Source organism: Leiobunum rupestre, chromosome 1 (genome assembly GCF_980474605.1).
Source record: "Leiobunum rupestre chromosome 1, qqLeiRupe1.1.hap1, whole genome shotgun sequence".
Classification (NCBI taxonomy): Eukaryota; Metazoa; Arthropoda; class Arachnida; order Opiliones; family Sclerosomatidae; genus Leiobunum; species Leiobunum rupestre.
Window position 1 is genome coordinate 75,376,126 of NC_143384.1, and position 24,893 is coordinate 75,401,018.

The window sequence follows — 24,893 nt, forward strand, 5'->3', positions numbered from 1 at the left end:
CAGAAATAGAGGTATGATATAGAAATTATTTTTCAAAAACATTTATAAAAGTGTTAGTGTGGGAAATATCCATAAAAGTACCAAAACCTCAGTTACTTTTACAAAGGAAAGAAACCAAAAATCCTAATTTTTGAGAGCAAGATTTGACTAATTATTTTAAAAATAGCAACAATGAGTCTGAATTAGGTCAGAAATAGAGGTATGATATAGAAATTATTTTTCAAAAACATTTATAAAAGTGTTAGTGTGGGAAATATCCATAAAAGTACCAAAACCTCAGTTACTTTTACAAAGGAAAGAAACCAAAAATCCTAATTTTTGAGAGCAAGATTTGACTAATTATTTTATAAATAGCAACAATGAGTCTGAATTAGGTCAGAAATAGAGGTATGATATAGAAATTATTTTTCAAAAACATTTATAAAAGTGTTAGTGTGGGAAATATCCATAAAAGTACCAAAACCTCAGTTACTTTTACAAAGGAAAGAAACCAAAAATCCTAATTTTTGAGAGCAAGATTTGACTAATTATTTTAAAAATAGCAACAATGAGTCTGAATTAGGTCAGAAATAGAGGTATGATATAGAAATTATTTTTCAAAAACATTTATAAAAGTGTTAGTGTGGGAAATATCCATAAAAGTACCAAAACCTCAGTTACTTTTACAAGGGAAAGTAACCAAAAATTCTCATTCACTCACTCGAAAAAACTCTGCTTTCACGCGAAAAATATGGCGTCGCGCGACTTACTGACGCATAGCAAAGATAATTTAAACTTCGTACCCTAGATTCGAAATCACTCTCTCGCGCGTTGCCGATAGCGTTTACCCACTTCCCGCCGGAACTCAGAAACAATTCGCTCCAATGGTGGCGCACTACTGCCATCTAGGGATAGAAACTAATTTTTTTTTGGAAGTTGCGGTGCGTAATTTGACGCGTTTTGCGTTCAACTCGAAGTTTTAAAACATGATGGACCACAATTATAGCACTAAAAAAGTTTCAAATCGAAAGAAAAAACCTAGACTAAATTTTGGGTTAGACATTTCGACCCAGTTTTTTGACCCAGAACAAAATGTAAGAAAAACCATAACCCAAAACTAGTCAATTTTAAAACTAAAACAACCCAAAATATTTAACCCAACTGTTTTAAGAGTGAAGATATTCCTGTTGTATTTCAGTTTTTTTCATTTTCGTTACATTATTGAATTTACGTAACTAAGTAACCTGTTCATCTTGACTCCTTTAAATCTATATTTATCATTTCTCAGTTAATTTTAGGTTCTGGGCTCGAGCAAGGGTAAATAAACAAGTATCGTGAATCAAAAACCTGTTCTGGAATAAATTCCAGGTAATAAAAATCCCTAAAATGAAATAAACTAGTTTAGCTGTTGAAAGAAAATATTGCGCATAACAAGTCACCTTCAAAACAAAACTTTAATTATAATTAATATAAAGTTACGTGGTGTTTTTTTTTTAAAAATTACACTTCATTAAAGAGATGACAACAGCCATAAGGGGCGTTTGCGCTTAACAATTATTAGTTGTAAACAATTTATAATTGCGAACAATTCATGATACCAACACACAATTATTTGTTTGCGCACTATGCAATTAGTTGGGCAAGGTTTTGTTTACAACAAATTAGGATCAAGAAATTTTGAAGTGTATTCGAGGCTTTACATAGTGTATTTTGATCCTTTTTAACAGGCAAATACCCTTAAATTTCACTTTGAATACATGTTGGTGAGAGAAAAAAAAAATAAAGAAGTTTTTTGGTTTATATTTTTTTGTATTTTTAAAAATCATTCGTTTTGTGTATACCATAATCATATATTTGGTATTTTCCTATAATGTACATCAAATCTAATCAAAGATCCCCAACTAATTAAAAATCCTTCAATACACTTGATTGACCCCTACGATATTTGGTATGGCATGCGTGGTATGGTTAGAAAGCCCCAGAAAAATCCCAGAAGATGGATATAATTTTAAAATTCAAAATATTAAAATTAAAAAAAAATTAAAAACCCATAAAATTGAAGAGTTTATTTAAAACCATAATTTAGCGAATCTATTCATGACATTGTCCCACCTTAGTGTTACCTTCCCCCTGATAGACCATCCTGCGCCAGGAAAAAATATAAAATCCACCCAGAAGGTCAGATTGCACCATGAGGCGACAGTTCTAAATAAGAAAGAGCGTCCGAAATTGGCCACCTTTTCCACGCAAACTATGTGACGGCCGACCTAACCCCTGCCAAGCAGTGTGAAAGGTCATATTCGGCTCTGGAAAAATCCCTCAAACTTCGTTGCCAAGGACGAAAACTAGAAAGTCATCCAAATGGGTAGAAACGGAGACCCCTCCAATAGAAAATAGCGCCGCCTGCCAAACCCCCGAGAAAATATAACTGCAAGTAAAAACCACTACCAAGCCTACACTTCCGACACCCGATTCCCCCCCCCCCCTAGACGGAAGAACAACAAAACCAGAGAACGCAAGGGAAACAGTAGAATTAACAGGAGAGATCCCCAACCCAGTCCGGGCTCAGTCCGCGATGTCCCAATAAAAGATGCATAATGCACAAATTTAACGGTCAACCCAAAAGAGGCGAAATGCCCATCGCGTTTAGTTTTCAAATGAATCCCTAAATCAAAGAACATTTTCCCCGTTATGGAAAAACTATCAGCAGATCGAGTCAACTAAAGGCACCCCTCCAAACCCACCTGTCGTCGAAGTGTCATCCACTGGCAAAGGGCATTCCTGTGTACCGTCCCCTTCTTTATCGATAAATAAAGTCGTCCAAGTCGCTTTGTAGTAACCCGATATTCGAGACACCAAGAAACAGAGCCAGCAGAAAGAAGACAACATCCCCTGACAGCGAAACCGTAACGTTGAAAATCTCCTTAAAACCCCCCTCGCTATTCCCTGAGACGGAAAAAAACTACGTTTAAGCATACACGCCAATCCCCGACAAGTTAAAATATTGAGTCAAGAGCCCCTAAAAACCATGTTAAATCGATACTCCCCAATGATTCCTCCAATACCAAGTTAGTGTTTTGTTAATTTCCAGAATCCTGTCCCGAGAGCGAGAAAAACAAAGTGTCGCGAGTCCCTAATAATACCCCTTTCTTTCGACCAGTATAAAAACCGAGCCCCCAATCCATAACTGTATCTTAACCGATTTTTACCTTCTCCACGCCAGTCTTAATTTAGAGCTACTCTCCCTATAAAATTGTATTAAATCTCCAAGTAAATTTAAGAGCCTAACGCAAGTTCTTTTTCTTTATTATTTTTCTCTACCGCCCCAATTTAAGTGTATTACCCAACATGGCTGCCAGGTATCCCGAGGATACGTCCGATTTTTGTAAGAAGTCCTTTTTTAATTTTTCGTTTATTATTGCAATTTTTGTTCATTTTTTAAATCTATCAATAAAAGTATTTTAATCAAAGTTTCATTGAGTATCCTAATCACTGTCCGACATCATCTTCTTTCTTTTACTTATTATCATCAACGCACTGCTACGTCGCAATTAAACGATAACGCGGGAGCGCGGGGGTAATATGAACTCAATAAGTATTCTTAAGCCCAAAACTTATGTTTAAAAGCAAATGGAAACCACACCTCAAATATAAAACAAGTTGGCAAGCCAAAATATACCTCTCCTCGGAAGAATTGTCCCTAGTGGTATTAATTTCTCGAGATAACCCTTAAAGATATATCTCCGCAATTTAGAGTTATTTGTTAAAAATGTTATCCCAGTTCTATCCCGCCCGGTATAAAATTTTAATTATAATTAAAATAATTGAGACGAAACGACCAATTTTAATTTATTCAGAATATCATAAGTTAAGAAGTTACAACAGTGAGTTAGACGTACTATAACAATGCACAATTGAATTAAACCCTTTTTACAGTACAAGTTTATCAGTTGAATATAATACGAAGCAAATTTTAATGAAAAAAATATCTACAGAGGGTATTATAACGACCTGTTCGCTTTTTGGTTTATAATTGTAACGGAATCGGGCCGATTTTAATTAAACGGTAGATTATCGAAATTTGGTTAAAAGAATATTCCCTAAGGCCGCGCGATAAATTTACGAGAATAATTTCCCGTCGCCGTTATATCGAAAATTTATTTGATTCGGGAATGCCAGAACTGTAATGTTGTGGGCGAGTGATTAGAAAATAAAATGGCAACCAGAATTATGCAAAATTATAGATGTTTATTTTTATTCAGAACAGCCTATGGAACGTTCTAGATTTAACTTTCATCGATAACCTAACAATATATATCCCTTCTACGTAATTGTACAGAACTGGTACTCAAGTGTCTAAGACTAGATTTGTCTTAGTTCGTCGTGATTGAAAAATAAACCAAAACACACTTACACTTAAGTATATATCATAAATTATACTGAGTAATTTTAACTAAATTCAAACTACCTAACTTTAAACTCTGTCTTAATTAACAGCTGAGAGCTGTTCGCTAATAATTACTTCCAATCTACTTAATTAGTCTCACAGGTTGAGTTGATAATTTCAAGGGTATAATTAGGTTATTCCAATTAAAAAAATAATAACAATAAATTTTATCTTACAACTGACTTGAGTTAGTTCACAATTACTTTAACACTTTCAGTCTTAAACACGCACTGTTCATACACTTAAGTCCATTCACTCACGTTCCAAACGCGAAACACAATTTAACTCTTTTCTTGACCGAAGACCGAACATACTAATTAAAACCGCAAAGTTAACTCATAACTTTCGACCGACACCAGGACCCCGTCCTGTAGTAGTTCGTCTGACAGCCAAGTACTAAGAAAGACTATATCTTCTATATTGACCCGTCGAGATTTGACTAAAGTTCGAAAAATTTAAGAGATTATATTTTTTACCCGGTTTGATTGATAGTTCTCCACACGGTGGCGCTATAATATTACTTTGATATAGTTTCCGCGGGAGTTTTGAATAATTATCCTTTTTCTAAGCGTTATTAAAAGGTAACAATGAACTAATTTTTCTGTTTTAACGAAATTTTGTTAAGAATTTAACAAAAATTTTAAACAAAACCAAAGATTAATATAATTTATAAATATTTTATTAAATATAAGATTAATTTAATTTATAAATATTTTATTAAATATAAGATTAATATAATTTATAAATATTTTATTAAATATAAGATTAATATAATTTATAAATATTTTATTAAATATAAGATTAATATAATTTATAAATATTTAATTAAATATAAGATTAATATAATTTATAAATATTTAATTAAATATAAGATTAATATAATTTATAAATATTTAATTAAATATAAGATTAATATAATTTATAAATATTTAATTAAATATAAGATTAATATAATTTATAAATATTTAATTAAATATAAGATTAATATAATTTATAAATATTTAATTAAATATAAGATTAATATAATTTATAAATATTTAATTAAATATAAGATTAATATAATTTATAAATATTTAATTAAATATAAGATTAATATAATTTATAAATATTTAATTAAATATAAGATTAATATAATTTATAAATATTTAATTAAATATAAGATTAATATAATTTATAAATATTTAATTAAATATAAGATTAATATAATTTATAAATATTTAATTAAATATAAGATTAATATAATTTATAAATATTTAATTAAATATAAGATTAATATAATTTATAAATATTTAATTAAATATAAGATTAAAATAATTTATAAATATTTAATTAAATATAAGATTAATATAATTTATAAATATTTTATTACATATAAGATTAATATAATTTATAAATATATATTAAATATAAGATAAACATAATTTATAAATATTTAATTAAATATAAGATTAATATAATTTATAAATATTTAATTAAATATAAGATTAATATAATTTATAAATATTTAATTAAATATAAGATTAATATAATTTATAAATATTTAATTAGATATAAAATTAATATAATTTATAAATAATTAATTAAATATAAGATTAATATAATTTATAAATATTTAAAATGATGTAGAATAAATTATAGTACCTAACGTTATAACTTTGTAAAGGACATACGCCAAAGCTGTTTTTTAGAAAAACACCGTAATTTTACAAGTGTTGGTGGCTGAGTGGTTAGAGTACATCTCTAGCACGAGGCAGACCCGGGTTCAAATTCCGGCCAGCGCCAAAAAATCGCAAATTGATACTAAGACGAATGCCGTGTACAATTGGTGGAAACCCTACCATTGGACGTTAAGAGGTTGCATAACACTCAGCATTCGGTCCGTCCCAAAGTCATTAAGAAGAAGTTGGAGAGAAAACGCCCGTACAAACACAACAAACTCAACATCCACAACTATCGTAACACAAACGCAACCAACTAAACATCCATAAAAATCATAACACAAACTCAACATACATAAAAATCATAACACAAACTCAACACCCACAACCGTCACAACCTACACATAAACATTACAATAACGAAATATCCAATCAAACTGAGTTAAAACTGTCGCGACGGTGAGCGTTGACGAAAAAAAGCCCAACAAAGCCAAACCCAACCGCAAATCAATCCGTTAACGTTCACCGTCACACGGTGGTTTTGCCAACCCTTCGAGAAACTGCGTACGCAATGATTAACCTTTGCCCCGAAAATGCGAACGCGTTCGCAGGCCTGATAGACAGACAGACAGACATGGTGATTGTATAACCCCTCCTAGAGGACTTTTTGTACCCTCGGAGAGGTAATTATTATAAATGTTACTAGATGCACGAAAAAAACCGTTAAAACTATGGTAATTAGCAACACTTGTAGTTTAATTTGGGCCTCATTCCTGCATGCATGTTGCCAAAGCCGCCAAAATGATTGTAAGCCTAGGTCGGGTATGTCGCCTAGGGTTAACTGTTAAGTTATTTTCCAATTGAACAAATACCTACTAATTTTATATTTCCCCCTAACTAAATAAGTGAATAAAAAGAGCTTTAAATTTTATTGACCATTCTTTTCTCTTCCAACTCGATTATTCGTCTAAAGTGTCCACCGTTTATTTCAAATGCTGCTTCGCTCAGTTTGCCCGTCGTTAACGGTCAGACACGGCCAACTTTGATCACGGGCTGTTCGCGCTACATACGAAAGATGCGCGAGAGATCAAAGTTGCCCGTGTTCAAGAGGAGTTTTCCGCGAAACGTCAGCTAACAATTTTTTTGCCATAGTACAAAATATGTACTATAGTCAGTTGCAGGCTAAGAAAGACAAAATATATAGTACAGTCGGCGCAAGGATACCTCAGACCATTTCCGGCCAGTCGACCGCGCGTAATTTAAATTTGACGACTTTACGGTCAATTTCAAATGTCATGAGTTTCATCGTTTTTTCGCGCCATCAAGGAACCGAAATTGGAATCTATTATTTAATTTCATGTTGTCATGAGTTTAATTACTGAATGCAGCTTAAGAAGGTTCGATAATTGAAGCTCCAAATATTTTAAATAGCCCAAGAGGTTACTATAAAAAGCATGATAAAGGTTTATTGTTAGTAAAAAGAAACAAGTTGGCAAGCCAAAATATACCTCTCCTCGGAAGAATGGTCCCTAGTGGTATTAATTTCTCGACACGACCCCCAAAGATATCTCCGCAATTCAGAGTTATTTACGAAAAACGTATTCTCGGTTCAAACCCTGCCCGGTATAAAATTTTAATTTTAATTTAAATAATTGAGACGAAACAATCGAGTTTAATTTATTCAGAATATTATAAATTAAGTAGTTACAACAGCCAGTTAGACTTACTAAAACAATGCACAATTGAATGTAACCCTTTTTACAGTACATGTTTATCAGTTGAATATAATACTAAGCAAATTTTAATGAAATAAATATCTACAGATGGTATTTGTATTTATCTCGCTTACGAAATACTTGCCGCATCTTTAACGCTCATTTTATTTCAACGCTCGTAGACTTCCAGTTGGCGTTGTGACACATACCGCATGAAAAAGACCAATCGTAGATATCCAAATATCCACACCAAATATATTTACAAGAAGCAAAAACCTTACCATCAACAAAGAACAGAGAGCCACTTGACTAACCGCCAGCTCTTAAAGCAATTAACGTTAAATTATCTCCTTTGAATTAACACAACTATATATAGGTCGTTAAAAATACCCGTAAATAAATAACAAAAAAACTAACAAAGTGGACCACCCACAGGGTCTACCCTTTAACCCTCTTATCTCGGCTGACTGCGCTAAAACAAGATTTAACCTTTAAAAAAACCAGATTAGGCCTTCATAAATTCATTAATAAAAAAAGACTTTATTACCTATTATGCTTACGATGCGTGTCTTAATTTCAGTGAACCTAAGGAGCTATCGGTGGTTCTGTGGTAGAGCGCTCGACTGCCAAGCCGAATGGTCTGGGTTCGAAACCTGGGTGGCGCATTGTTTTTAATCAATAGAGAAACGCTAAATTAGAATTTCTTCGATGCAATAATTTCAATTTCAACACTCACAACCTACGTATAAACACTACAAAAACGTAAAACACCAAACCCTCACGACGGTGAGCGAAAAAACACCATCCAAACCAAAACGCAAATGAATCCGCTAACGCTCACCGTCACACGGTGGTTTTGCCAACCCTTCGAGAAACTGCGAACGCAGAGATCTCGAGAAACTGCGTATGCAGTGATTACACTTTGCACCGAAAATGCGAACGCGTTCGCAGGCCTCACAGAACCACAGAACCACAGACCCACAGACCCACAGACCCACAGACCCACAGACCCACAGACCCACAGACCCACAGACCCACAGACCCACAGACCCACAGACCCACAGACCCACAGACCCACAGACCCACAGACCCACAGACCCACAGACCCACAGACCCACAGACCCACAGACCCACAGACCCACAGACCCACAGACCCACAGACCCACAGACCCACAGACCCACAGACCCACAGACCCACAGACCCACAGACCCACAGACCCACAGACCCACAGACCCACAGACCCACAGACCCACAGACCCACAGACCCACAGACCCACAGACCCACAGACCCACAGACCCACAGACCCACAGACCCACAGACCCACAGACCCACAGACCCACAGACCCACAGACCCACAGACCCACAGACCCACAGACCCACAGACCCACAGACCCACAGACCCACAGACCCACAGACCCACAGACCCACAGACCCACAGACCCACAGACCCACAGACCCACAGACCCACAGACCCACAGACCCACAGACCCACAGACCCACAGACCCACAGACCCACAGACCCACAGACCCACAGACCCACAGACCCACAGACCCACAGACCCACAGACCCACAGACCCACAGACCCACAGACCCACAGACCCACAGACCCACAGACCCACAGACCCACAGACCCACAGACCCACAGACCCACAGACCCACAGACCCACAGACCCACAGACCCACAGACCCACAGACCCACAGACCCACAGACCCACAGACCCACAGACCCACAGACCCACAGACCCACAGACCCACAGACCCACAGACCCACAGACCCACAGACCCACAGACCCACAGACCCACAGACCCACAGACCCACAGACCCACAGACCCACAGACCCACAGACCCACAGACCCACAGACCCACAGACCCACAGACCCACAGACCCACAGACCCACAGACCCACAGACCCACAGACCCACAGACCCACAGACCCACAGACCCACAGACCCACAGACCCACAGACCCACAGACCCACAGACCCACAGACCCACAGACCCACAGACCCACAGACCCACAGACCCACAGACCCACAGACCCACAGACCCACAGACCCACAGACCCACAGACCCACAGACCCACAGACCCACAGACCCACAGACCCACAGACCCACAGACCCACAGACCCACAGACCCACAGACCCACAGACCCACAGACCCACAGACCCACAGACCCACAGACCCACAGACCCACAGACCCACAGACCCACAGACCCACAGACCCACAGACCCACAGACCCACAGACCCACAGACCCACAGACCCACAGACCCACAGACCCACAGACCCACAGACCCACAGACCCACAGACCCACAGACCCACAGACCCACAGACCCACAGACCCACAGACCCACAGACCCACAGACCCACAGACCCACAGACCCACAGACCCACAGACCCACAGACCCACAGACCCACAGACCCACAGACCCACAGACCCACAGACCCACAGACCCACAGACCCACAGACCCACAGACCCACAGACCCACAGACCCACAGACCCACAGACCCACAGACCCACAGACCCACAGACCCACAGACCCACAGACCCACAGACCCACAGACCCACAGACCCACAGACCCACAGACCCACAGACCCACAGACCCACAGACCCACAGACCCACAGACCCACAGACCCACAGACCCACAGACCCACAGACCCACAGACCCACAGACCCACAGACCCACAGACCCACAGACCCACAGACCCACAGACCCACAGACCCACAGACCCACAGACCCACAGACCCACAGACCCACAGACCCACAGACCCACAGACCCACAGACCCACAGACCCACAGACCCACAGACCCACAGACCCACAGACCCACAGACCCACAGACCCACAGACCCACAGACCCACAGACCCACAGACCCACAGACCCACAGACCCACAGACCCACAGACCCACAGACCCACAGACCCACAGACCCACAGACCCACAGACCCACAGACCCACAGACCCACAGACAGACACGGTGGTTGGGTTATGCGGACCGCTGTGTGCCCGTCGTGCCCCTTTAGACACTCTTTCTGAAGGGTATGACTCTCTACCTGGTATTTACAGTGCGATAGGACCTTAATCGTAAGCTAGCGGCTCAGGTAAACTGCGCTATTGAGGAACTACGCAAATTTCCAGCAATAAGGAAAGGCGGCCATGATAAAGTGTAAAAATGGAAACCGCGCATATGGGAACTGCGCATACGGACCCACATCGTCTAGAATTGGCGAATAATTTCAAAAGTGATTGAAATGATTAAATTGAGATTGAAATGATTAAATCTAGCTGATTAAATCTAGATTGAAATGATTAAATCTAGATTGAAATGATTAAATCTAGAATGAAATGATTAAATCTAGAATGAAATGATTAAATCTAGCTGATTAAATCTAGATTGAAATGATTAAATCTAGATTGAAATGATTAAATCTAGGTTGAAATGATTAAATCTAGATTGAAATGATTAAATCTAGATTGAAATGATTAAATCTAGACTGAAATGATTAAATCTAGATTGAAATGATTAAATCTAGATTGAAATGATTAAATCTAGATTGAAATGATTAAATCTAGAATGAAATGATTAAATCTAGCTGATTAAATCTAGATTGAAATGATTAAATCTAGATTGAAATGATTAAATCTAGGTTGAAATGATTAAATCTAGATTGAAATGATTAAATCTAGATTGAAATGATTAAATCTAGACTGAAATGATTAAATCTAGATTGAAATGATTAAATCTAGATTGAAATGATTAAATCTAGATTGAAATGATTAAATCTAGATTGAAATGATTAAATCTAGATTGAAATGATTAAATCTAGATTGAAATGATTAAATCTAGATTGAAATGATTAAATCTAGATTGAAATGATTAAATCTAGATTGAAATGATTAAATCTAGATTGAAATGATTAAATCTAGATTGAAATGATTAAATCTAGATTGAAATGATTAAATCTAGATTGAAATGATTAAATCTAGATTGAAATGATTAAATCTAGATTGAAATGATTAAATCTAGATTGAAATGATTAAATCTAGATTGAAATGATTAAATCTAGATTGAAATGATTAAATCTAGATTGAAATGATTAAATCTAGACCGAAATGATTAAATCTAGATTGAAATGATTAAATCTAGACCGAAATGATTAAATCTAGATTGAAATGATTAAATCTAGATTGAAATGATTAAATCTAGATTGAAATGATTAAATCTAGATTGAAATGATTAAATCTAGACCGAAATGATTAAATCTAGATTGAAATGATTAAATCTAGATTGAAATGATTAAATCTAGATTGAAATGATTAAATCTAGATTGAAATGATTAAATCTAGATTGAAATGATTAAATCTAGATTGAAATGATTAAATCTAGATTGAAATGATTAAATCTAGATTGAAATGATTAAATCTAGATTGAAATGATTAAATCTAGATTGAAATGATTAAATCTAGATTGAAATGATTAAATCTAGATTGAAATGATTAAATCTAGATTGAAATGATTAAATCTAGATTGAAATGATTAAATCTAGATTGAAATGATTAAATCTAGATTGAAATGATTAAATCTAGATTGAAATGATTAAATCTAGATTGAAATGATTAAATCTAGATTGAAATGATTAAATCTAGACCGAAATGATTAAATCTAGACCGAAATGATTAAATCTAGATTGAAATGATTAAATCTAGATTGAAATGATTAAATCTAGATTGAAATGATTAAATCTAGATTGAAATGATTAAATCTAGATTGAAATGATTAAATCTAGATTGAAATGATTAAATCTAGATTGAAATGATTAAATCTAGATTGAAATGATTAAATCTAGATTGAAATGATTAAATCTAGATTGAAATGATTAAATCTAGATTGAAATGATTAAATCTAGATTGAAATGATTAAATCTAGATTGAAATGATTAAATCTAGATTGAAATGATTAAATCTAGATTGAAATGATTAAATCTAGATTGAAATGATTAAATCTAGATTGAAATGATTAAATCTAGATTGAAATGATTAAATCTAGATTGAAATGATTAAATCTAGATTGAAATGATTAAATCTAGACCGAAATGATTAAATCTAGATTGAAATGATTAAATCTAGATTGAAATGATTAAATCTAGATTGAAATGATTAAATCTAGATTGAAATGATTAAATCTAGATTGAAATGATTAAATCTAGATTGAAATGATTAAATCTAGATTGAAATGATTAAATCTAGATTGAAATGATTAAATCTAGATTGAAATGATTAAATCTAGATTGAAATGATTAAATCTAGATTGAAATGATTAAATCTAGATTGAAATGATTAAATCTAGATTGAAATGATTAAATCTAGATTGAAATGATTAAATCTAGATTGAAATGATTAAATCTAGATTGAAATGATTTAATCTAGATTGAAATGATTAAATCTAGATTGAAATGATTAAATCTAGATTGAAATGATTAAATCTAGATTGAATTGATTAAATCTAGATTGAAATGATTAAATCTAGATTGAAATGATTAAATCTAGATTGAAATGATTAAATCTAGATTGAAATGATTAAATCTAGATTGAAATGATTAAATCTAGATTGAAATGATTAAATCTAGATTGAAATGATTAAATCTAGATTGAAACGATTAAATCTAGATTGAAACGATTAATTCTAGATTGAAACGATTTAATCTAGATTGAGACGATTAAATCTAGATTGCAACGATTAAATCGTTATTGAAATTATTAAATCATGGTTAAATTTTTAACCATTTAATCATGATTGTTGTTAAACCCTGCCCTTCCTGAGAAACCAAATTTGTGGCCAAAAATCCGATTTTGCCCTAGCTGTCAATCCCTGTTATCTCATTTAATTCATTAAGCTTACTACTCAAAAAAAGAAAGAATTTACCACAAGGAGTACGCCAATTATTGGCTGAACCACAAATACACAGTAAATAGAGGGGTGAATTTGTAGCACCAGAAACATCCGTATTCCACTTTGATGTTCTCGATAATTTGGAATTATATTCCAACGAATTAAATTGTATTTATTTTTTTCGTAGTATTTTAAATTTGTAAAATTTAAACCAAAATGTGGACTAACCCACAGACCCACAGACCCACAGACCCACAGACCCACAGACCCACAGACCCACAGACCCACAGACCCACAGACCCACAGACCCACAGACCCACAGACCCACAGACCCACAGACCCACAGACCCACAGACCCACAGACCCACAGACCCACAGACCCACAGACCCACAGACCCACAGACCCACAGACCCACAGACCCACAGACAGACACGGTGGTTGGGTTATGCGGACCGCTGTGTGCCCGTCGTGCCCCTTTAGACACTCTTTCTGAAGGGTATGACTCTCTACCTGGTATTTACAGTGCGATAGGACCTTAATCGTAAGCTAGCGGCTCAGGTAAACTGCGCTATTGAGGAACTACGCAAATTTCCAGCAATAAGGAAAGGCGGCCATGATAAAGTGTAAAAATGGAAACCGCGCATATGGGAACTGCGCATACGGACCCACATCGTCTAGAATTGGCGAATAATTTCAAAAGTGATTGAAATGATTAAATTGAGATTGAAATGATTAAATCTAGCTGATTAAATCTAGATTGAAATGATTAAATCTAGATTGAAATGATTAAATCTAGAATGAAATGATTAAATCTAGCTGATTAAATCTAGATTGAAATGATTAAATCTAGATTGAAATGATTAAATCTAGGTTGAAATGATTAAATCTAGATTGAAATGATTAAATCTAGATTGAAATGATTAAATCTAGACTGAAATGATTAAATCTAGATTGAAATGATTAAATCTAGACCGAAATGATTAAATCTAGATTGAAATGATTAAATCTAGATTGAAATGATTAAATCTAGATTGAAATGATTAAATCTAGATTGAAATGATTAAATCTAGATTGAAATGATTAAATCTAGATTGAAATGATTAAATCTAGATTGAGATGATTAAATCTAGATTGAAATGATTAAATCTAGATTGAAATGATTAAATCTAGATTGAAATGATTAAATCTAGATTGAAATGATTAAATCTAGATTGAAATGATTAAATCTAGATTGAAATGATTAAATCTAGATTGAAATGATTAAATCTAGATTGAAATGATTAAATCTAGATTGAAATGATTAAATCTAGATTGAAATGATTAAATCTAGATTGAAATGATTAAATCTAGACCGAAATGATTAAATCTAGATTGAAATGATTAAATCTAGATTGAAATGATTAAATCTAGATTGAAATGATTAAATCTAGATTGAAATGATTAAATCTAGATTGAAATGATTAAATCTAGATTGAAATGATTAAATCTAGATTGAAATGATTAAATCTAGATTGAAATGATTAAATCTAGATTGAAATGATTAAATCTAGATTGAAATGATTAAATCTAGATTGAAATGATTAAATCTAGATTGAAATGATTAAATCTAGATTGAAATGATTAAATCTAGATTGAAATGATTAAATCTAGATTGAAATGATTAAATCTAGATTGAAATGATTTAATCTAGATTGAAATGATTAAATCTAGATTGAAATGATTAAATCTAGATTGAAATGATTAAATCTAGATTGAAATGATTAAATCTAGATTGAAATGATTAAATCTAGATTGAAATGATTAAATCTAGATTGAAATGATTAAATCTAGATTGAAATGATTAAATCTAGATTGAAATGATTAAATCTAGATTGAAATGATTAAATCTAGATTGAAATGATTAAATCTAGATTGAAATGATTAAATCTAGATTGAAATGATTAAATCTAGATTGAAATGATTAAATCTAGATGGAAATGATTAAATATAGATGGAAATGATTAAATCTAGATGGAAATGATTAAATCTAGATTGAAATGATTAAATCTAGATTGAAATGATTAAATCTAGAGTGAAATGATTAAATCTAGATTGAAATGATTAAATCTAGATTGAAATGATTAAATCTAGATTGAAATGATTAAATCTAGATTGAAATGATTAAATCTAGATTTAAATGATTAAATCTAGATTGAAATGATTAAATCTAGATTGAAATGATTAAATCTATATTGAAATATGATTAAATCTAGATTGAAATATGATTAAATCTAGATTGAAATGATTAAATTTAGATTGAAATGATTAAATTTAGATTGAAATGATTAAATCTAGATTGAAATGATTAAATCTAGATTGAAATGATTAAATCTAGATTTAAATGATTAAATCTAGATTGAAATATGATTAAATCTAGATTGAAATATGATTAAATCTAGATTGAAATGATTAAATTTAGATTGAAATGATTAAATTTAGATTGAAATGATTAAATCTAGATTGAAATGATTAAATCTAGATTGAAATGATTAAATCTAGATTGAAATGATTAAATCTAGATTGATATGATTAAATTTAGATTGAAATGATTAAATCTAGATTGAAATGATTAAATCTAGATTGAAATGATTAAATTTAGATTGAAATGATTAAATTTAGATTGAAATGATTAAATCTAGATTGAAATGATTAAATCTAGATTGAAACGATTAAATCTAGATTGAAACGATTAAATCTAGATTGAAACGATTAATTCTAGATTGAAACGATTAAATCTAGATTGAAACGATTAAATCTAGATTGAAACGATTAAATCTAGATTGAAACGATTAAATCTAGATTGCAACGATTAAATCTAGATTGAAACGATTAAATCTAGATTGAAACGATTAAATCTAGATTGCAACGATTAAATCTAGATTGAAATGATTAAATCTAGATTGCAACGATTAAATCTAGTTTGCAACGATTAAATCTAGATTGAAACGATTAAATCTAGATTGAAACGATTAAATCTAGATTGAAACGATTAAATCTAGATTGCAACGATTAAATCTAGATTGCAACGATTAAATCTAGATTGAAACGATTAAATCTAGATTGAAACGATTAATTCTAGATTGAAACGATTTAATCTAGATTGCAACGATTAAATCTAGATTGCAACGATTAAATCGTTATTGAAATTATTAAATCATGGTTAAATTTTTAACCATTTAATCATGATTGTTGTTAAACCCTGCCCTTCCTGAGAAACCAAATTTGTGGCCAAAAATCCGATTTTGCCCTAGCTGTCAATCCCTGTTATCTCATTTAATTCATTAAGCTTACTACTCAAAAAAAGAAAGAATTTACCACAAGGAGTACGCCAATTATTGGCTGAACCACAAATACACAGTAAATAGAGGGGTGAATTTGTAGCACCAGAAACATCCGTATTCCACTTTGATGTTCTCGATAATTTGGAATTATATTCCAACGAATTAAATTGTATTTATTTTTTTCGTAGTATTTTAAATTTGTAAAATTTAAACCAAAATGTGGACTAACCCCGTGTACCTTATTGATAACTTTAAAAATTATTTCCTTGAAACTTCCACGAAATACTGAGTGGAAACTTTCAAAATGTACTGACTAATATATTTATGATATATTAAAAGAACAGACTTGTAGCGCTGTCGTCTAGAAACTTATATTTTTCAAATCCTATCATCAAAACAAAGCCAAATAATATATAGCTAGATAAGCTGTAGATTTCGAAGGGATGCTTTGCAAATTTGCTCGTTTAAAAACCACCTTTACAACATTTCCAATGAACTTAATCTAGTTGAAAAAGTCAACCTATATCAGTTCTGAAATGTTTCTATTTTCCATTTGGAGACACAATTTGTGATACCTTTCGATTTAGTGGATGGAATGAAAATATTATTTATTTCCTAATGGGATGGTAAGTAAGAAGTTGGAAGAAAGTAAAAGGTGTCTTTACCTTCGAAAGTATTTGCTATTTGTTTAAGCGAAATGATAATGGATGGAATGTTATTGATTCCTAGGCCATATTTAAAGTACAGTATTAAATACGTTTTCGTTTATGCAAATTATATTTGTATTTTTTCCTTCATTATATTTTTTGGGCGGAAACGAATAGAATTGTACTGATGATTATAATAGTTACGAGTGGCTTAGTTGTTCCATAAAAACGTACAAGACGCGAATTTTTCCGAATACAACCTTAATATTTATTTAACAACGAAGGTTTTCATCTCAGTTTCCCCCAATTTATGGTAACGTAACGACATTTTAGATCGTTTTCGTTGTTTGGAGTCACGAAAGCAAAAATGTGGTTGTTGTCGTATAAATGGGTTTCATCGAATCAGGGATATTCAAACAAATAAGATCATACAGAGCGTGGTAAAAGTAAAGAGCTGATTTCATTTTCCTTTTCGATTATTTCTGGAAAAGAATTGCAAGGTTCGAAATTTAAGCGTTGCCGCTAGGATGGTATAACAAAAATACAACATTGGTATAAGGAAATTGTTTGTTCCGTTGTAAAAGAACTATTTATTGACTCGTAAAATTGGTAATTTCATTGGAAATTTAACTGTGTACGGTTAAGTACCCTTACACGAGGTAATTATTATTTCTAGACTAATACCCAAGGCACCAACCTAGGCCCAAATCATATTTTAATGCCTTTTAATTAAGGTAATAGGGTTACAATGCGTAGGAGGGTGATGACAAGCCCGTCACGACAAGCTAGCCAAGAGCTCCCTACACTCACTATTACCGTTAACCTCTGAAAGTTTTTATGGAAAGGGGAAACTAAAGCACCCCTTTAACGCGGAAGGAGTAATTTTAAGGGGTTACGCCACTGTGTGAACTTTCTGTTTTAGACGTTGTTAAACACACAAGTGGGCCCGGCAGTCCCAAAAAGTAGTCTCACACGAGCTTACCTAGCAAATATTTGACATTCTACAAGTGATAACACACATAAACAGGCATATATATATATATGGAGCTAAAAAACTAACACGCCAAAAAAACGGCGTCCACCCAACTTTTTTCCCCGTAACAGCATTCCCAAAGTAGCCCAGTTTGGGGGGGAAACCGGCCATCAGGCAGCTCGGCTTCAAAAGTCGCTTGATGACTTAGACCTAAGGTGGTGCCTTCGGTATTAGCCTAGCTGATTATTATTATTATTATTATTATTTTTATCTCCCTCTCTCTCTCTCTTGCCTATACTAGGCTCGTGTAAGACTAAAACAATACGTACGACGGTCAGAATACACACAATTATTCTAATGTGTTAAGTTTGTTTGAGCTATTCACAGCAACCTGCAACGCCGGTATCACAACCAATATATATCCACGGCCACACATAATTGTATTTACACTTATTTCTTACTTCTGGTCATACGTTGCAAGCATCGCGTACTGCTCCGATAAGTGTCACACAAATTTGTTACTTCAAGTCATACGTTGTAAGCATAGCGTATTACTCCGATAAGTGTCACACTTATTTGTTACTTCAGGTCATACGTTGTAAGCACCACGTTTTACTCCAACAAGTGCCACACTTATTTGTAACTTAGGTCATACGTTGTAAGCACAACGTTTTATTCCGACAAGTGTCACACTTATTTGTAACTTCAGGTCATACGTTGTAAGCACAACGTTTTACTCCGATAAGTGTCACACTATTTTGCTACTTCAGGTCATACGTTGTAAGCATAGCGTATTACTACGATAAGTGTCACACTTATTTGTAACTTCAGGTCATACGTTGTAAGCATAGCGTATTACTCCGATAAGTGTCACACTTATTTGTAACTTCAGGTCATACGTTGTAAGCACAAAGTTTTAATCCAATAAGTGTCACACTATTTTGTTACTTCAGGTCATACGTTGTAAGCATAGCGTTTTACTCCGATAAGTGTCAAACTATTTTGTTACTTCAGGTCATACGTTGTAAGCATAGCGTATTACTACGATAACTGTCACACTTATTTGTAACTTCAAGTCATACGTTGTAAGCATAGCGTATTACTCCGATAAGTGTCACACTTATTTGTAACTTCAAGTCATACGTTGTAAGCATAGCGTATTACTCCGATTAGTGTCACACTTATTTGTTACTTCAGGTCATACGTTGTAGGCATCGCGTATTACTCCGATAAGTGTCACACTTATTTGTTACTTCAGGTCATACGTTGTAGGCATCGCGTATTACTCCGATAAGTGTCACACTTATTTGTTCCTTTGGGTCATATTAGAACGGCCTTGAAAAATGCCAGAGATAAATTCGCGTATAGTCTCTATAACCACGCGTATTTCAAATTTTAATTAAATTTAAACATGGTAATTGCATTTCTAGGTTATATGGAAACCACAGCTATTCAAAAATATAACTCATGAAAGTCGGACTTAAATTAAGGAACGTTATGTAGATTTTTAGGTGAAAATATAAACATACGAAAATTGGGGTCCCGTAAATTACCCTGAAAACTTTACGTTAATTTAATGTTTACTGATATAACCGAAGTTGTAGGTCCGCCGAATCCTTACCAATCCAATAATATTTTTTATCGTTATCGGACTTAATTTTAAATACAAGTTGGCAAGCCAAAATATACTTCTCCTCGGAAGAGTTTTTAATTTTCAGTGAAGCGTAACTGTATCCGTGGTTCTGCGGTAGAACGGTCACCTGTCGTGCAAGAGGGCTCGGGTTCGAATCCCGGCCGATTAAAATGACAAAAAGAGGGCGCTTTTGGAAAAACCTTTTCCCTGATTCTAAGAAACTGGGTACGCAGTGATTACCCTTTGCCCCGAAAATGCAGGCAGACAGACCCACAGACAGACAGACCCACCCACAGACAGAAAGACAGACACGGTGGTTGTATAACCCCTCCTAGGGTACAAAGTCCCCTCGGAGAGGTAAAAATATCTACCACATAAAGCGAAACCACCGAAAATAGTAAATTGGGCAAATGCCCAACTTCTAGGGCTCCAATTTGAAAACTTTATGGAAGGCTATCAATGGCGATGTATGAACATTCGAAGGAAATATCATTGACTCTTCTAGGCCTAACCGTTGAAGAGATATGCGCGACACGGCGTCATCTTCATCGGCAACGGCTACACTGTACGTGAAACTAATACACACAAATCCTTAGGATTTTGTGTAAAAACGAGCAATGTGAGACCCGTCTAATAGACTTCATATCACATTTGGGGACTGTCATTATAACTTTGGCAGGTCACGCTTACAATCGCGTTCCTCCACACTTTTCTACTATCATGAAATATCAAATGAGAATTTTTGGGTAATATCAGAACAAAATGAAATTAAACGGTCTACAGAAAATATTTAGTAAGAAAAGACCATTAAATCTCGTAAATCAAACGAAATCACATTTTAACGTCAATTCAATCATACGAATAACTAGTTCCTCCGTGTCCATATTGTAAAATTTTAATTTTCAATATATAAAATTGAATAAATTAACTACAATTTCCGTTTCCGTTACAAACTTTCCATCTTTGATCGAAATCGTGGATGTCACAGTTGGTAGCTCGAATGGTAGCTCCGTTGTCTCGTCCGAAGCCTCTGAGGCACCTTCCTGTTCCTCTCTGAACCAGTTGATACTCTTCACCGATCACTCTTCGCAACTCGAACTGCTGTCTTCCGTCGTTGGTGTCGCAGCCTGTCGTGTACAGAGGATCTTCGTGGTTGTTTCCGGTGTAAATGCACATGTTAGAGTATGATGCCGCGCCTTTGAACAGATACGTGCCTCCAGGAGCGTCCACCGCGTAGAACAGTTCGTTCACAGGTGTCAGGAAGTTTCTGAAATAAAACATAAGCCTCTGTTTATAAATAAAAAATGTAATTTGAGAAGTCGTGAACAGAACAGCTGATTTGGCAACCAGAGCCAGATCACAAAACTGGGATCCTTCCTTAAATTTTCCACAATGAGTTCGTGATAATGCACTGACGAGGAGTGTACCCGAGGTGTAAATCACCCATTTTAATGAAACTCGGGGGGTATGTAGACCTTGGGGTAACATGAATTTTCACCAAGGGAAAAGTTACGCTGGGCTTCCGTTTTGCTATAGCAACCGAAAATGTTTTTGACAACTTAAAATGAAAAAATCTACATTTAAAAAAGCATGGGATTTTCTCGGTTTCACAGGGGGTACCCAGTGAAAATTTTCTTATTGGTCTTTCAGATAAATTCAAATTTTGCTGGGAGGGTCGCCATTTTTACCCACCTTTTAATAAAGGCCTATTGTAGCCGATATTAGTTGTTTTAACACAATTTTACTAAACTTTTGTCATTTGGACGAATTTTTATTATTTTACCCAAATTTTATCATTTTACCCCAATTTTATTATTTTACCCCATTTTAGACGATCGTAGTTGGTTAAACCCGATTTAATCCAATTTTAAACATTTTAGGTCTTTTTACCCAATTTTAGTCAATTTCAAATTTAGCATTTTAGTTGAAATTTTAATTTTTTATTTTTTTTTGAGTTTTTAAACATTTTCACTGGGTACCCCCTGTGAAACCGAGAAAATCCCATGCTTTTTTAAATGTAGATTTTTTCATTTTAAGTGTTAAAAAACATTTTTGGTTGCCATAGCAAAACGGAAGCCCAGCGTAATTTTTCCCTTGGTGAAAATTCATGTTACCCCGGGGTCTACATACCCCCCGAGTTTCATCAAAATCGGTGATTTACACCTCAGGTACACTCCTCGTGAGTTTCAAAGCCCACGTTGTTGTCTAAAATTAATTATTGGTCCGATTAAAATAACAACAATTTCATTTTTAGTACAAGGAAATGTCTTGTAGTGACGTAGAACAAAGATTACGAAGCTGTGCATTCTAACGGTGAAGTAAGCTTGCCTCAAGGAACACAGGTTTTTCATTGGTGTCATTCGTTAGCCATTAGCGAGGTTAGGTCTTTCTTAAATTACTTCCAAAAGGTCATTATTGAGCATGTTGACGTGCGATTTTTTTCCAAAACAAGCTAGAAGATATCCAGAATTTTTGGAATATATAATAAAAAACACTCCTTTTAGTCAATTAGTCAAATCTAGTAGAAATATGGTTTGTAAGATTCATTGGTTCTAGTATCATTCGCAAATAAATTTTGTTCCTGAAAATTAGATGAATTGTTGTCAAAGAAACAAGATTAAATTCCTTCATTTAATAACAACAAATTTAATTTCTTTAAATTTACTTCGTAAAATGTGGTTTTTTAATTAAATTATTTTTAAAATTGTTTTGTAATTTGTGTTAGTGTAGTCTTTGTAACCACCGTTTACTGACTTTGCCTCAGTGTTTACAAGCGAAGCTTTTGTATTATTATAATCAAAAGCGACATAAGACTCAAAATTGTTTCAACTCTGCCTTTATATTGAGAGCTAGTCTCACAATAGACTACATAAGCCACTAGTAGGAATAGTACTAGCAACAATATGTTTCATCTATGGTCTGGCGCGATTTTCTCTCTTCGAACTACTCGCCCATAGACATACGTATTTTGAATCCTCTCTCCCACTCCCTCTTTTTACTTCGCGACAAACTCTCATTAAACATTATACCATCCGTACTTACACACTTTTGGGTCTTATCATTCTTATGTCGCTTTTTTTATAAGGAAAATAGCGTTTGAAAGGCTTATACGGAGTAATGGTCTGTTTTAGGTGAAATGTCTGACCTGTAGTTGCAATCGTGAAGGATAATTTTGATTCCGGATCCAATCAGAGCTCTTTCGATGTTCATGCATTTCCCGCTGACCGGATGTTGCAATAATCTTCCTTTAGCGAATCTCTCCGCAAAATCGAGTATGTGCGAGAGGACATCCAAACCGCCAGAAATCTTGGCAACTGGGTTGGACGACGTCAACGCACCCAAACTGAACATTAACAAAGCGACGAGTAAAACCGACCGTCTCATTTTCGTACCTGAAAAAGAGAGTGAAAACCATCAGTTGGTCCTAGATGAGAAGTTTTAAAATTCATATTAGGAAAAGAAACAATTTAATAGAACAAACTTAGTAGTATAATAATACAACAAACTTAATAGTATAATAATAAAACCATCTTAATTGTATAATAATAAAACAAACTTAAAAGTATAATAATAAAACAAACTTAATAGTATTCTAATAAAACAAACTTAATAGTATAATAATAATAAAATTCTACGGTACCTTTTCTAAAAGATCAGATTCAAAAATAATTTTTGAAATATTGGTATTATATTACTAAATTAACCCTCAAGATGGGAGCTTTCACACGAAAAAAAAGATAATGCCAGCTTGCGGAGCAAATGGGAAATTTAACAAGTGTTTCTAGATAAATTGCATACAATCAAAAAAGGAATTTATCCGTATATGTATCATAATATCTGTACGCATTTCTAAAAATTAAAAAAATGTCCTACCAAAAGAAGAATTTTTCTTTTATACGTTTTAGAGTAGCTTTAAACAGCAAGAAAGTAAATATTAATACTTGAATGACTCACTAAGTTGAGTTGGTCCCCAATCATCATGAAAATCAAAATTGGAATTTCAAATTATTATCGATTCATTCAGCGGCGGCGGAAGGTTTTCTACTTTTTTTTAAGGGGTACAAAAATTCGAAAAGGGGTGTCTGGGCATGAGCCGATCGCGCTAGACTTTTTTGTCGAGATATTTAATGCATATTTCCAGATATTCTTTCAATTATAAGTTACCAATTTCAGTCTAATTAAACAGCTGGTTTATTAACTAATTTAGAATCAAACGAACTAGGAAGTTCGACTAAATCGGTTAACCGAATCAAACTATCCAAAAATAATTACACAGAATATTAACACAAATTTTATTTTAACTCTACTCTCTTTATAAATGTAATCTTGAACTACCTCATTCATATCAATTTTATCTAGCTCATCTTGATACGCGTGTACGGGTACGCAGATACTATTTAAGCGATTTTGTGTCATCGTACTTCTTAGGAACTGGGCATGCGACGGTGACAACACTAGCTTGGACCATACTAACGAAAAGACTAAATGTCCTTCAGAATTCAAACTGCGCACGTCGATTTTTAAATGCATTTAATAGAGAAGATATTTTCAAGAATAAAGTTATTTTAAACGTATATATAATACTTATATATATACTTTCGTTGCAGCAGGAAAATGTGAAC

The 24,893-nt window shown here is 34.1% G+C and overlaps 1 protein-coding gene across 1 annotated transcript; it reads right to left on the bottom strand.

The window, feature by feature from the left end:
- Positions 1–21,150: 21,150 nt before the first annotated feature.
- On the bottom strand, positions 21,151–23,992 carry LOC149966620 (uncharacterized). Its single transcript, XM_090171786.1, has 3 exons — positions 23,912–23,992; positions 23,417–23,663; positions 21,151–21,538 (listed from the first exon to the last, which is right to left on the bottom strand). Exons 2-3 carry the CDS (start codon positions 23,653–23,655, stop codon positions 21,196–21,198), a joined length of 582 nt encoding a protein of 193 aa, XP_090027912.1. The 5' UTR covers positions 23,656–23,663; positions 23,912–23,992; the 3' UTR covers positions 21,151–21,195.
- Between the last annotated feature and the right edge of the window lie 901 nt (positions 23,993–24,893).

Excerpts from the sequence above, each read along its gene's own strand:
- LOC149966620 (XM_090171786.1), bottom strand. The coding sequence starts at position 23,655 with ATGAGACGGTCGGTTTTACTCGTCGCTTTGTTAATGTTCAGTTTGGGT. Across the intron at positions 21,539-23,416 it reads CTTCACGATTGCAACTACAG|AAACTTCCTGACACCTGTGA; the intron begins GTCAGACATTTC and ends GTTTTATTTCAG.